Genomic DNA, 18,391 nt, shown 5'->3' on the forward strand with positions numbered 1-18,391 from the left:
GAGAGAGAATGGGTTAATTCTGACAGGCAACACAAACTGAATGGAATGACCCATACAAGCATACATGTCAGCGGTAATGGTTCAATGTCAACACATACACTGTGACAATTCAAATAAAAGTTACGTAATGTTGGGGGTACTTTTTCACAATTTCTGGGATGATATCATTATATATTGGGTCTTTTCAACTTTATTAGGAAAAGTTTCAACAAAATTCTGTTTTCATTCCAGGTCAGTTAATTACTGAATGCCAGACACCTTGACTATGCGTACCTTTTATCAGCTTTAAGTTGATTGGCCACATACTGCAGAAGTCCAGACAACTCTATGTTATATTTCCTGAAGACAGCACCACAGAAGCTTGCCAGACCTGCAAGAAACAAACGGAGCACATTACTTTCACACACATGACTACACACTACCAGCATGAAGAAACGTTTCACGGAACATGTCACTCGTCACACAAAATATGAATGTAAGTCTTCAGCAAATGCTACTTAAAGCTTTATTCTCCTTCACTTGAATATCATATCAACACAGACTGGGGTTTTGATGCCATCCGCAAGAAGATGTCTGCTTAAACATAGCTACTATGAATCAGTTCAAAGCGGAACTAACGCACCAAAAGGCTCGCCTCGGGCTCGCCTCAGGCTCGCCTGAGGCGCGCCTTGGGCGCGCCTCGGGCGTGCCTCAGGCGTGCCTGAGAAGTGTTTCCCCTTGGAGACCTGATGTACTCGTATGCAAATTTATTCACGTGCATGACAAAGGCAGCAATATTGACAATCAGTACTTGAACAATAGACCCGTCAAAACGATCTCGCTAACCTTTACATACAATGTTGCAACTCTCGGAAACTATCGCTAAAACCATCTGGAAGTAAAATTGCTACACTTGATAGGATTTATATTCATCTAGTGCACATGAGGCTGCTATTGCACCCTACGTTATTTTACTATTTACACTTCTAGGATTGGTGATTAATAAAAATGTTTCCGTAATGAACTTTTTGCCTTGCTTTTATTTAGGATACGTATTTACTAACAAATGCTCCCGTTCTGCACTGTACTTACAACTGCCGAAAACCATACATTTATGCTTGTTTCTGATGATGTTTCACATGATATGTATGTGTTTCACTACCCAATCAAAGTCCTTCTTTACTTTCAAAACTCCCCGTTTCGAAGAAATCACGGCCAAGAAACAAAATAATTCGTACATTTCTAAAATGTACATTTGTCAGAACTGTTTCCGCTCCAAAATCACATATATTGCGGCCAAAAATTATGTCTTTTGTCAGTGTTTTTCACGTCTGTCCATCCATACCTGATGATGTCAGACATTCAAAACTGTTCCCTATTTCAACTTATATTACGACAGAAAGCCAAAAAATTACGTCCGCTTCTGTTAACATTTTACATGTGGGTCGATACCCCTCCACAAATTCTAACATTCAAAACTGTTCCCGATCCGAATGAAATTCGGACCAAAAAAAAACATAACTCAAAAAGCTTTCAAAATTCCTCTGTTCGTTTCTGATAGTATTCTGTGCATTTGAGTTGATACCTGATAAAGTCTGATATTCATCATAAATTGTTCTCGCTACAAAGTAAACTGGAGACGGAAAAAACGTCTTTTTCTGATGGTATTTTACATGTAATTCAAACCCCATGATAGAGAGGGCCTGTAGTCAAATTCAGTTATGCTTATTCCTGAAGTCCGTGGTATTAAATACGAACCGTTCTCCAACTTTGAAAGTTATTACACTGCATAAAGATTACGTCCAAGTACGTGACCACAGATTTATCATGTCGTTATGTTTTGAAAATGGTTGCGATATCTTACAATTATCCAGCTCAGAACTGTTCCCGCCCCACATTTATTGCGGCCAAAAACTATGGCGTTACGTCTTTTACCTGTACTGTTTAACATAACTGTCCATACCCGATGAAAGTTCGACTTTCAAACTGTCCCCATGCCAAATTGTTACAACCGAAAACCAAATACGTAAGTCCGCTTCTGTCAATATTTTACATGTGAGTCGCTATCCCACATTCAAAATTCTTCCAGCTCCGAATAGCAATTGAGGCCGAACATAAAAACCTCCAGACTGTCTTTTTCTAGTAACGTAATGATTCCTACATGGAACTAACTGGGGCCAAGAAACACAGAAAACAGGCATCCTTTTCTGTCAAACTCAGTGAAGTCCGAAGAATCAGAACTGTATGAATTTCACGCGACTGATCACCACATGATGTTAAAGGTCATAGGTGACATATTGCAAATCATTCCACTTTATCGAATTGTGAAACAGCGAAAGTCTGCCTTCGAGGAATCATGCTCCTTTTTCTCGGAAAACGGCCAGTTTCCATAGTAACAATGCAAATTGCAGACTTGACCGTCGAGAATAACTCGGAGCTGCGGAGCTGGACGGAGGTCTGAATTTTTTGTGTACAAAATGACGGAGGCACTGCTAAAGTTTCTTAATATACGTTGAATAATAGAACACTGGCTAAAATGCTCACTAGAGAATAAAGTTTTTGTTACTCTCCGTCCCTATCTAGCACTGGCGATTACAAAATTACGCCGAGTCAATAGACCGTGTAGTGCATGTATTCGATGTCATCTGGTACAATAAAACTGGGAACATCAAAGTCCCAATATACATAGGGAAACCGCTGGGAATATCCATATATCGACAATTGATCAGCGGACAGCAGTATTGCTCTGTCCGTGATCATCTTTTAGTTTGTTTATCAAAACCGCGGGGTGTCTCATAAAGCATAGGCCGTTCATTTTGCATGACCGATGGGAACAACCCAATTAAAGGATTGACTTTCTATGAATAAAGTTAAATTGCTTTTACGTATGTGTATCACCAAGTCTTTTGTTGAATCGCTCAGTAAATTTCATTATTTCCTATTTTCCTGAAGTTTTGATGACCGTTTTGCACGAATGACTAACTACTAACTAGCACTTTTTCCTACTTGAACCCGCCCAGAAGCAACTCGCCGGATCGCCCTATTCCCACTGGGCCAAAACCAACTCGCCTGTTGTTTGAGATGTTCACAAGTATACGTACCGCGGACATTGCGTTGTAAATTCACGTGCATATACACATTTTAAATGCATCCTCCATCGTCGATTTAGTCTGTACATATCGAGTAATTGACGGTAGAATCGAGACTGTCTATGATTTTATCATTTTGAACAAAAATATTTCGATGGATTAACTAACACAACCAAAATTTTGAGCATTTTCTTCAACTTTAAAACTAAATCATCGCCTTTCCTTGACAATGCCGTTTTCGTTTGAAAATGCTGTGTCCCCATTGTCGGTATGAACGCCCAAGTTTGCCACGGCCGTACTGACTGAGTGATGGCTATATCTTCAGCTAGTTTTTTCAGTTTCGGAAAAGATTTACCAACTATTCCTTTCAGTGCAAAGTGCAGGTCTTTCTACGTTTGCAGAAAAAAATTACTATCGTTGCCTCGCCCAACATATTCATGAATTGAATTCGGGCGAGCTGAGCAGTTGGTTCTTGATGGCTTGAAAAGGTAGGTACGCTATCAACACCATTGATGCCATGCCGTTTTTCTCGCCAGGTTTTCTCATTTCCCGTGAATTTTTGGTGATGGCTATTTGAAAATAATAATTTTGCGTCCGCTGATCGTGGCGATTTGACGTGGCTCTCAGAAATTGCGGTCCGGAGACGTCACTGGCTTCGAGCCGGAGACCAACCAAAAATACATTGTCATACGTACATAACAGGTCAAACCAAATTTACTTGCTCGATTGGATGCGTTGAATGCAAAAAACAAACTATGCCATTAATCAGTGATTAAAAGCTGCAGCAGTTCAGCATTCTATCCAATTGATCCTATGCTTGAAATATTTTCATTTAGACTGTCTTTTTCGTCGTAGGTTTCTCGAGAAAAATCTACTATGTGCCCACTTCAGTCGGAAAGCCCCCAGATGAATAATGGTATCATCCGTATGACGCACGCAAATAAACGTAGCTGACGTATGTCTTGTGCCATGTCAAGGCCGAGACTCGGACACGGCGTACACGGCGACATTGTCTTTGCCTCTGAGGAGAGACTTTTAGAAATATAGGCAAGAAAAAAGGTCTGGCTTTATCTACGGTTTACTATATTCTTACAAAAATACAGGACACTGGCCTTGCATGTCTTTGAAAATCGATTTCGGGACGTCCCTGAACGAAAGCTCGCCCGGACGTAGAATCAATAAACAAAAGCCGTCGATGACAGCTGGCAGCTAGTACTACTCTACAGGTTAGGCCGGCTGACAGTTTGAACAACGTGATTTGTAACATTGATTTCCCGCCAGCAGCAACAACCATTCATGCTGTATTTAAACTTATTATAATAATGAGCTAATACGCTGAAACTGTCGGAAAAACGAAACCTTGCATTGGTTATTTATTTAAACAACTATCTATTCCCCACTCGCTGCAGTACGGTAGCTCGAGGTTTTGCCTGGGAATTTGGGTCAGACGGCAAAACCAGATCTGGTTTTGCAGTTCGACCCAAATACCCAGGCAAAACCTCGAGCTACGTACTGTACTGCAGCTATCCAAGAATATGCATCTACCGTAATTTCGTCGGCAAGTCGGCAAATTAGCAATTTAGTGACTTTGAATTTCATTGAAGGAAACTCTCCAGCACTGTCGGTTAGATCGGAAATATTGCCGAAGTAACTGCTCGAGGTCAGATGACACCGTGCGATGGATGTAAGCTTAAAATGTGAAAACGTTCGTATACAACAACCAGAAATGAGACGCACATTGTAAACCTCGACGTAAGTTGATAACTGTATACTCAGATAAGAGTTGACAAGTTTTTTTGTGAGAAATTGGAAATGACGGCATATAATTATGACAACGTCTGTACATGACGGGCGTCTGTCACAGTACTTACCGTTTTCTCTCCTGCACATTTTCTGAAATTTTGAAAGTCTGTCAAATCGGGTTGCTTCAACCGTGACAGGTTCCCTGGTCAATGAAATTTACCTCAGCAATGCAACAAGACTACACATGGGCACAAGCAATGTAACTTTATTCATAGAAAGTACATCATGTAAATCCTTTATTGAATAGTTACTATCGCGACGTTCACGCAAAATGAACAGCCTCTGCTAGTGGTGGTGTTTTGTCTCTGACTGCGCACACCACTGTTTTTTATAAACAAACTGCACAATGATCTGATGTACTTTGCGATACTACGTCGGCTAAACACTTGGCAATATTTTATAGGGATATTCAAAACGGACGTGGGGACAGTACGACTTTGGTGTTCGAGACTTGAAGTAACATATTGTTGCTACGATTCGCGACTTTCTCTACTGTGAACTTCACCGATAACGGCATTGACGTGTCTTAAAAAAAGAAATTTTGTCATCCCCATAATCCGATGTTGTATTTGGGCAATCATTTGATAGGCCTAACTGTAAACTACACAAGTCGCTCAGGATCTAGTAAGTCACTGACAAATAATTCATTCCTTGCCCTTTGAACCCAATTCAGATCCATATAAGGACTAAATAATGACATCATCTATGTAGGGCAGCATGCAGCGGAAATTTGCATATGAACAGAGCGACCTTTCGATGAAACCGGGTCAACAACTGTATCGTGAATACTTAATTAGGTCTGGTTCGCTGGAAGGGAGAGAGACTTGTAAGCATTTTTTCCTCAAAAGAACACACGATGTTTTTTGTGACAGGTTATGTGCCACCACATGACAGAAATGACAGACATCGGTACTTTTTGAGGGTATTTTGTGGGAAAATAAAGACTTATGTTTATCGTTTGAAAGTAATGTGAAGTTGAAACGGCGATTCAAATGGGTAGCCCGGAGCATAGCGTTGACTGCACCGGCCACTCTGAGTGAAAGCTCGATCAATATCGTGAGTCTGTGGTTGAGGTTTTCTCTGTCAAAAACACTCAAGATGGGGAATTTTAAAAGGATTTTCACCAAATCTTAATTTAATATGTTATTTTGGAGCGATCAATGAATGTTTATGTGAGGTAAACTTTGATACCGCGGCATGCTCCCTCGCCAATACAGAGACAGTCATCAGCCGGTCATGGGATTCTTGACAAAAATGTACAACTACAACACACTGCAACGCGTTCCAACGGTCACTCCAAGTTCCGAACTGTTGACCTCGCGTCATATTCCCACGTCTATGACTCATTATTTTGTCTAAATAAACCAGGAGCTTGAAATGATGGGGATTGAAAATGAGACACATTGATACGATGGTTGGAAAATGAAAGAGGGTTCACGAGATACTCGTTGCGATCAAATCATTGTTTGAGCCAATTTAAATGCCGGCGATGCATTTGACAAATAATTTACGTGAGCCACACAACAAGTATTGGCCTTCATCTTGTCGCTCCAGACAAGAAAAGGAAGTCTTGCCACAGTCAGTGATCGTGGTCTGGCTCAAAGAAATTTACGGCGAACGAAGCTAAATAAATTGGAGGGCAATTATTACCAATTTGTTTTTGTGGCATCGTAAACGATCGATGGCCATCGCTGTAAAAAAGACACATGCTAAGTTTACGTTGTTTGCTACAAAGTTGTACAGAGATTTGACCCGTCAACAAAGTGGGTCACAGGCTTTCCTTTGACGTGAAGGTGTGCAGATTTATATGCTTGAACTGCAAATGCAACAAATTGTTGGCCAGTCTACAGTCCAGAAATTACGTCTGAAAAGTTAGGTCGACACTGGTCTTACTCGTGCTCAGTGTAACCACAGTGTGGCTGGGACAGTTATCGCTGCATAATTTACATGTCAACATAATGAGGATTTCCAGTTGGAGATAATGAGCTATTGAGGGCAAACCTGTGTGGTCTGAGACGCGCCTCAGGCGCGCCTGAGGCACGCCCAAGGCGCGCCTTAGGCACGCCCAAGGCACGCCCGAGGCGAGCCCGGATGGTGCGTTAGTTCTGCTTTGAACTGTAGCTACTATGAATTTTTTCTTTTGAGTGTTTCCGAGTGTTACTGATCCCAAACAAAAAGCCTGTTTCAACACAGTTACTGGGAATTCTTCTATGAATGTTACCAAATGTTACTGATAACATTCACAAAATAGGTTCGCCCAGAATTCCAATGGACTACGGTATAAACAAAACCACGTGCACAAACATGCACAGAAATATGTACCTTTCCATAGGTATTTGTACATGTGACCCCATAACACATCATGTCCTTTTTATTACTACTATAACCATTAAAACAACTTACTTTGTAACCAAGGTGATAAGTTTGTGTCTTCATGCTTCATTCTCTCTTTTTCTGGATTTGCTAAAGCTTGGATGATACAATCTGCATCCAATGAGTCAAGGAAGATACTAATGATAACATGCAGAAGAGAACAAAACAGTGCAAGAGAATTCTTGGAAATGACGAGATATCTGTTAGGGCAGAATGCGCCCTGGGGACAGATATTCAAACTCTAAAAATTTTTACAATACATTACTGGTATAACACAGCCTTTAACCCTTTTCCTGCCAAGTCCATATTTCACCATCAGGTCAAGATGGTTAAAATTAATGAAACACAACATATTCCACATGGTGTATTTTAACATAATACTGTACATTTGAAGGCTGTTGAAAACATAAATACTGTACACTTGATTTTTTTGGACTAAAGATGCTATAACATACCAAACCAAGTGGGTGAAAATACGTCATGTTTTGGCTCAATACCGCTTTTTACTGACTTGGCTGATGGGGAAGTGATACTGTCTGGCAGGGAAAGGGTTAAACAGGGTCCGTACACTGGAAATCATTAAAATTCAGGGACTTCTAATAACCCACACACTAAGTGTCTACACTACCATTTTCCTGGTATCATTTTTATACATCATTTTACATATCATTTCCAGGAGGCTTTAAAATTCAAGGCTTTTCAAGGAGCTGCACACCCTGTTTAAATCTTTTAGGTACCTCAACATGTAACTTAACTTGGTTTGATATAGGGTGAAAGGATACATGCTAGGACATCATATGAGAGACTTGTAAGATACTTGAGTGAGTCCACCACTGGGTTGATGTAGTTGTCGTATATCTGTATCTGCGACAACACCTGTTAACCAAATAGCAACAACAAAAACTTCACAATGTGAGGCTATTGGTGTATGTCACCTAAAGCATGAGCCTTTCATCAAAATCAGAGCAGTACAATTGTTCTTTTCATACTTTTAAGACTACATTTCACACATTAGATGCTGTACCAGTGCTGTTGATAATTTCAAGCATGTACTACTCACGTGTTCAAACATAACACCAGGATTGGCATGGCTGAGTTTACCAATCTGCCGACCTAAGGGTTTCACGTTTTCTTTGGTCAATCGTTTCATGATGTACTTTGATTTATCAATGGTATTTGCCTTTACTCTTATCAGCTGTGGGTGGAGTGCATATGTCTCATTCTTCCACTGTCCGTACAGCCGATACCTAAAGATAATATGAATCTGAAAGTGAGCCTAATGATTTTACCAAAATAACAATATCCTTGAGCTGAACATAAAAGACAAGTCTTTTTCTGGACAGTACAGATTCATCTTAAGTATAAATAATGTTTTCCATATCAATGTATTATTTGAAGATTTAAGCCTATAAAATGAGAAAAAAAGACACATGTGAAAGGAATACAGCATCTAGCTGGCTTATTGTTATTACCTGAACTCATAAGGAAATGCCTTAATTAAACTCCATATTTCTTCTGACATACAGGCGTTGCAGTCTAGCAGTGACAGTGACGGTAACAACACATCGTCAACCAATGTCAATAAACAGAAGAACACTTCATCCTGCACAGAAACAAAAAGGAAAAATTTCAAAACACATCGGAAATTTTACCAAAAAATGATTGATCAAAGCAGATTTAACATCAGTGGTTGAAACAACTTTCCAGAAAATACTTTTGATACATCATTTTGTATGTCTAAGGTTCCGACTGCGATGTGAACTCCTGAATATAACCTATTAAATTTCAACCAAGTGATAAGTTGGAGGTGTATCAATAGCAGCCTTGCACCTCCAGTTCTTTTTCTCAGATAGCTTTTCTTCTGATCACTAGAAACTAACCTTTTCTTGATCTTTCCCAACATCTGTGTGTGCATTGAACTTGAAAACAAATAAAGAAACAGAAATAGTTAGGCAAAATGACAACCTACATCCCCTGTACAGCACTTCAAAGGAATTCACTCATCTGTTCCATAGTAGCCAATCGCTGATTTTCACCAGGTGGCCACAATAAAGACAAGTGCACAACAATACTGCATGGTGCCAATGACATTCTGTGACTCCCCTTTTTAACTTTGAATAGACACATGAAAATTTGCAGCAACTTCATAATTTCAACTAAGTATCACTAATAATATAGGCAGCTTTGTTCATACTAACTTTGATATATGAGATAACAGTGGTGTATACATTATTATCATCTGTCATACTTACAAAGCAACAAATACAAAAAGCATGTCTTTCAAATGTAAGATCCACAAAACACTAGTTAAATGGATATGTAAGTGTTCCAACGGAATACCAAAGGTGACTAAAGCACTCACATTTTTCATGAAAGCTTTGCCTATACGTAGAAGTTTGACCATCAGTACAGGGTCGTGCATCATGTGTGGTCCCAAGTAACAACATATCTTGCACACATCTCCCACCAAGTCTGTGAACTGCTGGACAGGTCTGGGAGCTTTGCTGTTGTTCAGTGAGGCAACGTCCTTCCGCTTAGCTCCTTTTGGCACACAACTCCTGAGCAAGGTAAGACAGTTTCAATGATTGAGAATGATGGCATGGAGTAAAGGGACTCACTCATCATAAACCCTTTTCCTACAGGGTTCATCTTTTGCCGGTCAGGTCAAAAAACTAGTAATGTGTAATATAATCTGACAGGATGTACTGTAACGGACAGCAACTTTTTACGCCTCCTACATACATTCATACGATTGATTTTAACAAAATTATCTTGCTGGGACATACATACCCGTTGATGTTATTGCTGACTTAATCTGATAGTGGTAATGATGTTACAAGGGTGTGCATGTGTGATCTTCTAAGTAAACATCGATTTTTGTGCAATGGTTTTGCATGACTTGATGTCTAAATCACTCAGATAGCACACCTAGATGAACAACAAAGAATATGCAATATTCTTGGTCTTACCTCTTATAGAGCGGCTCAATAGTTGCATGTACAAGGTCAGCCATGGCTAATGCTATAGATTTCTCATTGGGTGCTGTAAATGACGGCATTCTGTCCATTAACATCTTAGCGTGATGCCAGTCGCCAAGTTTAAGTAACGCTTCACACAGGCCAAGTTTCTGGTAATCTTGGGGCTGTACAACAAAGATATGTACACGATTTAGTAAGTATATGGAAACTCAAAATATCTTGAGGTTTTCAGATGTGTAAGGCTTTCTATTTGATTTGTAAAGCAACAATGCTATGAAGACATTGTAGCAAAGCAAAGGGTTAATCTTTACAAAGAAACAGAGACGTTGCCTGTATTTGATCAGTTGTTCAGGTCGGTGTGCTAGGTGTTGCCTGTTATCCAGCAGAGATATAATATGCTATAACAGAAACACTTGGGGAAAGACACTTAGAATGAACAGAATCTTGTGAACCCACGTCATGTACTTTACATAGGGATATCATAATCAAACTGCAAAAGTCAATGTCAATAAACTGCTTTCATAAACAAAATTTGCATATTTAGCCGGAGCAAATCTCTCCCACTTGACAAAATTGATGAATATTGGCTATCAAGAAACACTGCATTGTGTGCACAACCACAGTAAATGGGTTGCCAGCATCTTCAAAGCTCACCTGGTCTGGTTTATCATCTCTATCACCGGCTTTGTTGTCACTTTTGTCAGACAGTATAAGCATGCTCATTTTCCTGGCATACTGTCTGGCAGAGATCATCGTCTTCTTGCGTTGTAGTGACATGTCACTATCACTCGGTGAAAGCTACATTGACACAAAACAAACAACAAATCAGCTGTTGAAGCCATCAGAATACATCAGTACATCTGCCTTTTTTTAGATTTGACCATTAGCATTGTGTTGCTTTGAGTGAAAAGCTTACCAAGTGATATGTCTTTTAGTAGCTCCATCTTTTACAACTGCACAGATATGAGCCTCCCTTGAGGGGGTTATGCAAAAGTTTTAGGAGTTATGGCTTAAAAATCATGCATTAATACATAACTGGAATGGCAATATTATTCAAATTTTGTTTTTAGGAGTTATGGCTTAAAAATCATGCATTAATACATAACTGGAATGGCAATATTATTCAAATTTTGTCTTGGGTATGTTGGGCAGTCTTCAGTGAGCAAAGATAGTGGAAAAGAGGTCTCACTGCACAAAATACAAAATCTGAAGAGAAATTTTGACAATCAGTTTGAACTTATGTCTCATATTGAATTATTTGGCTCATCTGCCAGAAAAATCTACTTCATTTGCATGGAGCTATTTTGATCAATTTGATCTTTTGCTCTGTGAAACTGTGATTTAATTCTTAAATCAGCAAATTTAGAGCAAGTGGTCAAGCACAGAAACTGAATTAGGACAGTTCAAGGTAACTCCACATTTTAAAGACTGGTAAGAATCTACTTCTCTGTAATACCTTAGTTTTGATCAAAGACAAAGGCAATAATTATACTTACATGTGGATAAATATCATCCAGCGATATCAGTTCATGTTGTAATAACAACGCCGTCACTTTATAAAGTGATGCTGGTGTGACACTGTCTGGGGTTTCCTACAGGACACAGAGAATCATCACAAGGTGATTGGGTTGTGCTTTGGATAATGTATGTATTTTTTGACAGTTTGCCAGATCTACTGTGATTATCCAATCTATTACTTACTCCATGATAGATCCCACTTACAGGAATATACATGTGTGACATTGTTTAGCAATTGGGAGAGTCACACAAACAGACCTTCCTCTCCAGGTTTGTCAAATCTATGTACATATATTGTTACTGAAAATAATCTGCAGTGTGGACAGCTAACTTGGCAAGGCATGAAACTAAAAATATACAACCGAGACATAAAGCATTACATGTACATGTGCTGTCACTCTGGGATTCTGAGAGACAAAACTAATTACACAGTCAGTCACAAAACCATGACACTATATGCACAAACAGTGCAAGCTATAGGCATTCTTCTCTCCATTGCAAACTGTGAACATGTTAGAGTACATAGAAATCTTCATGAATCTACAACATGATTATGTAAATAAAAAGAAAATACAAAAGTAATACACTGTGCAATTGCCCAAATGTCTGTCCAGTGTCTACATTTGGTACTTTGATCTTGCATACTGAAATCAGCTGACTACCTACCGTGTAGAAGTGAAACTTGAATCCCATGATCTGACACAGAGTGTTAGCATCACCCATGTACGTTTGTAGCAAGGAAACAAAGAAGTTGTCCAACTGTGGCCGGCATTCAAAACCTTCTAAAATAATATCCAATACTCGGTTCGGATCTAAACTGAAGTAACCTGTAATGAAACAAGGGAGATTAAAATGAATGAGTCAAACTAGAGACTGGGTCAATATTTGAGAAAGAATATCATCAAATCATTGAGTATTCAAAATCAAAATTATAAACTTTAACAGTTGTGATGAAATTTTACACCATACGTTGACATACAGGAAGCATAGTTTCATAAAAAGCGTGACAAGCAGTGTCAAGCCAACTGATTATGGTGTTTGCGTTGTGACAATGATTTTGAGAGGCAGTTAATACACTGTGCAGATACACACTACACAATAACTGTATCACTGAAGTCACATAATTTAGCCATATATGTATTCACTTGATCGTAAAGACATATCAAATTATTAAATACAAAACTAAAACACATATTTTGATGTTGGTTAGTATGACACTGAATGTACATACATTGCACACTGCAGATGACGGAATTACTGTACATTACACCTATCAATCAATTTTGAGTGGAAGATCATATACATATGCAATCATACATATTATTATGGTTGTGAAAGGTACACTTTCAAAAATCCCATGAACAGATAATTGTTGCCTTTTTCTTGTTGCTGCATTGGTGATTGTAGGTGACACATCTACATTAGCATGATGACATGTACTGAAATCAGTAACGTTTTCGGTGACACTGGGGGAGTGGACTTCACACTGTGTACGAGGAGTAATTATCAGCCATTGAACCTCTTACCTATAAGTGATTTGATGTTTTCAAGTATAACACCACTGGCGCCGTCGTTAGGTACATTTTGTTTCAACTCTGTAACTAATTTGGCATAGCCTTCATTGGCCTCTCTGAGTAAATTGAACTTTTGCTGTTTGTAACTGAAAATTTCAGGAGAAAGACAAATAATGGTCAGACAACACATTTGTTATATGCAGGAAGGCTTCTTGGATTTTTTGCCTTAACATATTGATATTGGAGTCAAATAGTAACAGTGAACTTGAACATCTCAAAGCACAAATCTGTACTTCGTAGAGCTATCACAAAAAAGTGCATGGTTGGAAATCGATCATATAGATACATGAACAGACTGCTTTTTTTTTGCAAGTATTGAACATTTGAAATTTTCATCATTACTTTCGAGCGATTTCTCGATCAGTATATGGGCAGCAGCTACTGGTATATTTAATGGACATTTGCAATACAGACATTTCAAACCTACAGATTACGGCTAGGCTGGGGTTAGGGATAGGGTTAGAGTAAACAACTGATTTGTAAATGTCAAAGGGCCAACTGTCTCAGAGCCTCTCTATCATGAGTCACTGCTAAACAATTCGAGAAAAAATATTCAAAGAAAACAGCTCAGAAACGTCCCTGCAGCAGACAAATGATATTGTACAATAGTAAGATTGTGCATCAATCGTGCCCATATAATGGGCACATAAGATAAAATAAGATAAAACTTCACATAAGAAAATGACTAAATGGCCAATCATGCCATGAATGACACACAAAAAGTATTTGTTATCATGAATTCCAAGGATAGAGTATTTGTGTAAAATATACTGATGTATACTCACAAAAGTTTTGTCTTCAGCTTTACATATCTCTGGTTGAACTGTTTTTGTGACTGTATAAGACCAACAGACTCTAACGTTTCGAGATCGAAGCGTTCTTTTACTAGGGATTCCGGCAGGAAATGCTGGAAGATAACACAATACTGATTTACAAACACTGCAACATAACACTTACCGAAAGTAAACATTCTCACAGCACTTTTTGTTCTAGAATCACACTATAGTTACCTTCACATAAATATAGAGAAATTCAGAGATAGAATAATTTCAGTTTCTAAATGTCACACACAGGTACCCCATCTTTTACATTAACTTACAAGAAGGCCTATGTGTTTTAGCATAAACATCTTTCTGTGTGCAGAAATTCTTTGTCTCCTGCCTATTATTTCATTACCGCTTTTTTTTCTTGCGTATATCTACTTTGATGTGAATGATTTTAAATTTACAAGGTAAATCCCATTTTTTAACATAACTACCAAAACACAATCAAATATATGAGCCTCAGAATTGTTATTCACCCCTACACCTAACATCTCGTTTACATTTGTGTAACTGGAATGGGCATATATGTAAAAGAGTTACAAAAGAATTACATTATCTGTCATAAACCTTACCATGCACACATTCAGAAGTTGCAGAAATCTATCCCTCTGTTGTTTTTCTGCTTTATCATCATTACTTGATGTTTCAATGTCTGAAATCACAAATATAATAGTGACAAGATTAATTATCCTGTCTCCACATTTGTAAGGTCACTTGCTAATGAGACGTTCTTGAAAAAGTTGGCAATTCTGTTATAAATGTTCAACAATGTCTAATTCACTACTACGGCTATCTTTCATTACATGTACTAGAGAAAACAATATTGAGAATTCAAAACAGCTTTCACATTTTCAAACCAACGGCATCAGCATAATTTTTTTATTGTTCCTCTACATCACAGACTGCAGAACAAAGTAAGAGGAAATACTCCCTTCAGGAGATAATCTTCAACAAGACATTTTTGAATTCTCACTTACCTATAACATTGAAGACATCTGTCAGGAGTGATGTCATGTCTGATCTTAGGTCCTGGTGAAGTCATAAGAAAAAACAAGACTCTTATTCAGTACATGTGTTCTGTATCGTTAAAACCTAAATTGGTAAATCTTGATAATTGATAATTTTATGTCGTGAAAGCCACAAAAATTAGCTCTTTCAAATTCCATATTTTTGCATGCAAGAATTTCCAAATGATAAAGTCACTTGCTTTGTAAATTGTAGGGGATAAACAACACAGAACATAATGAAAACAATTCATTTCATCATTTCATCAGGTGTTCATGGATAGCCAATGGACATAGCACTATGCGCCATCAATACTCACAGCAACTTCAGCCAATGCAGATACAGCATGTTCTTGTTTTAGGGAACCATTCACTACATGCCAGCAAAGTTCATATAAGGCACGCTTTATGTCTATGCAGACAGAAAATAATCAAAGATTAAGATTTGATATTTTCTGATACAATGTGGTGATCTACATGTACATTCTTTTCATTTAAGTGATACAGGGGTGAATAGTCTCATCATGTATGATAATGCAAAACAACCACGATACTGAAAACAATGACCTTTCAACTTCATAGCTCTCTATATTTTCATCATAATTCTCTATTGTAAACTCAGCTATATTTATCCGTCAACTCACTTTATATCAGGTAATTACAAAGCAAATTTCAATGTTACAGGTATCCTAACAAGAATCCAGGTATCTTCATCAAGATTTACAAAAAATTCCATTCTGGGTAAACATGTTTCACAGGTTCTCCTGTTCAGAAGTTTGCTTGGTGATGATTTACGATACCATAAACATGTTTTTGTCAGGTACCTATGTACCACATATGAAGCTGAATACTGTTTCCAATGTGTCTACTCCGTAGTGAAAAGGACCCTAGGTATCCTACAAAATCAGTACACCCAAGAGATCACATGATGACAATACAAACACATATTTCTCAGAGCGGTTGTACACATGGTTTTGTTTGTATCGTCGTTTATTCAAATTCTAGCTTTCACTTATTAACATACTGTAGGTGGTTGAATAAATTGTGAATGTTGAAACTACAAAAAGACTATACCACAGGCTTATGCATGAGGGTGAAATTTTTGCATACCTTTTGCAGTGATCATTACAAGCCCATCTGGTTCATTCTGTACAAGATTTCGGCAAAGTCTCAAACTGCAAAAAAAGTAAAAGAATAATTACAACAAAATCAAAAGACAATTTGTATTCTGACATTTTTTATTCACATGCTCAGATTCTACAATTAAATTGATGTTATGTTTGTTTAAGAATGAGGAAAATTTTTCACATTGCATCAACAAAACGCCAAGGCCAACATTTTGCAAAGTAATTTGGATAACAGCTTCCAAGCCCTTGTACATTAGCCTGTAAAATTTACAAGGTTTACAGTGAAGAGGTTTCAACGACATACAATATTTTATGTTAAGCAAGTCTCACACCTGAGGGAATATTTCCCAAACCTGCTGTCAACACATCTGGTGATCTATGCTGATTATCAGTTTACATGATCCATGGTGCCATTTTTTACCATTTATTTTCCTGTTGTTTATGCAAAAGTTTCCAGGCAATGAAACTATGACATTCATGATCAACAGAAAACCTTCCTTTCCTCTTTTTTATGTCACTGCTAGCCTGAATCCCATCACTTTCAAGGATAATTATTGAGCAATGGATAGCAATCACGACTTTTCTTCATGTGTATTTCAATCAAAATTACTTCCAGAATGTATCTTGAAAACATCACAACCAGTATGTGTTCATTTGATAACTGCAAACAGTCGGCATCCTTCATTAAAGGGGAAATTTACCCAGACTTTCTTAGGTAATCAGGTCGTTATTTAGTGAAAAATAAACAAAATAGCGTTGGTTTCATTCACTTTCACTTGCGCGTATTAGCGCAGTGGCCACAAGCTGAACGCACGGAAACCAGAAGTGACGTATCAAACTTGCGGGTTCAAAGTGAGGTCACTTATAACTAAGCTCTTCTATACGCCAAGTAGAGTACGCGTACGCGGTACGCAAACCTCAGCGCTCGACTCAAAATCACAATGGCGAAGTTAATCGGTATAACTGCAAACCTGAACGAGTAATCAATGATCCAAGACTGACATCGTCAGAAAGTTACAGCGACTTGAGTTCGGAAAGTGACTATTCTAGCTCCGATGACGAAGTTCAAATTACTCTCGGCGATCAATCATGCCTGTCACGTCATTGTCAATCCAATCGCTGTGAAATCATGCCGACACCGAAGTAATGTCAATGCTCTAAAGAGATCTACATTAATTCTAAAAGTGCAAGCATTTTTAACTTAATGTGTTACAGAACACCCTGATTTAGCCATTAGTCATCTAGAACCAGCGGTCCTGTCTACAACGTTCCGTTTCTAGTGCCTGAGCGTACGCACAGTCCCATGTACAAGCAAAGCACTTGGGGCTGGATATGCCCCGGGCAGTTTTCTTTTAGGCCATCAACAATGAGCGTGGGGCACCTGTGTTTCTGGGAGCCGCCATTACCAGAAGTTGGTAATGGCGGCTACAAGAAATGTTTCAGAACGCGATCGACGTGTTTGAACAATTTCCAAACCCCATAAACGACAAGGTTAGTGGAGAATAGTGTTTTGTCTTCAGTAGTGATACATCGGTACGACCAAATCCAGTAAATATGTAGCATTTCACATCAACACGCCTGGTCCAGTGGGATGCGCTTATTTTAACCTCTTCAGGGCCATCGGTATTGTAGTGCTACTGGTGAGCGAAGTTGCAAAAACCAAAAATCATCGACCGCCTCACCGTAGCGCTACAATTTTGCATCTAGCTGTGGGATTGCTGAGCTGTAGGTTGTAGCGCTCACAAGTCCAGAGTGTGTATACAAAATGTGAATGCAATGGTATATTAAGGATTACATAGGGCTATACTGCCTTATGAATAAAGAATCTGACTTAGTAATTGTACACACTGGCACAGACTACGAATAACAGTTACTATAGTGTGTTCCCTGAAGGTTCAATATTTCGATAACCATGTAATCGACATATTGAGTGGTTGTATTATGCACGTACAGTTTATAGTATAGAAGATAGAGCGATGAACACATGTCACCCCTGGTACCGATGTCCGTATGTATACTATGAGTCTGGTTGCAATCCCTAGGTTATGGGACCACATACTCCACAGTAGCACCATGGAGGTACCAGGCAGAAGACCTCCAAGGTAGCACTTACTGGATTACA

General features: G+C 38.5%; 1 protein-coding gene across 4 annotated transcripts in view; it reads right to left on the bottom strand.

Moving 5' to 3' along the window:
- Positions 1–18,391, bottom strand: part of LOC139131606 (THO complex subunit 2-like) — a 48,857-nt gene that overhangs the window by 30,007 nt on the left and 459 nt on the right. For all 4 annotated transcript variants that reach the window (XR_011552164.1, XR_011552163.1, XM_070697729.1 and 1 more), the window contains exons 2-18: positions 16,253–16,317; positions 15,463–15,554; positions 15,116–15,167; positions 14,711–14,790; positions 14,100–14,221; positions 13,267–13,400; positions 12,407–12,567; positions 11,719–11,814; positions 10,877–11,020; positions 10,214–10,386; positions 9,607–9,802; positions 9,125–9,163; positions 8,717–8,847; positions 8,305–8,491; positions 8,027–8,120; positions 7,275–7,355; positions 274–370 (exon numbers count right to left, since the gene is read on the bottom strand). Coding sequence is in view for 2 of the 4 variants with exons in the window: in XM_070697729.1 (XP_070553830.1) it covers positions 274–370; positions 7,275–7,355; positions 8,027–8,120; positions 8,305–8,491; positions 8,717–8,847; positions 9,125–9,163; positions 9,607–9,802; positions 10,214–10,386; positions 10,877–11,020; positions 11,719–11,814; positions 12,407–12,567; positions 13,267–13,400; positions 14,100–14,221; positions 14,711–14,790; positions 15,116–15,167; positions 15,463–15,554; positions 16,253–16,317 (1,944 nt within the window). In the remaining 2 variants the exon portion in view is untranslated. The remainder of the gene's footprint in view (positions 1–273; positions 371–7,274; positions 7,356–8,026; positions 8,121–8,304; positions 8,492–8,716; positions 8,848–9,124; positions 9,164–9,606; positions 9,803–10,213; positions 10,387–10,876; positions 11,021–11,718; positions 11,815–12,406; positions 12,568–13,266; positions 13,401–14,099; positions 14,222–14,710; positions 14,791–15,115; positions 15,168–15,462; positions 15,555–16,252; positions 16,318–18,391) is intronic.

The sequence above is a fragment of the Ptychodera flava genome, chromosome 4 (assembly GCF_041260155.1).
Source record: "Ptychodera flava strain L36383 chromosome 4, AS_Pfla_20210202, whole genome shotgun sequence".
Taxonomy (NCBI): domain Eukaryota; kingdom Metazoa; phylum Hemichordata; class Enteropneusta; family Ptychoderidae; genus Ptychodera; species Ptychodera flava.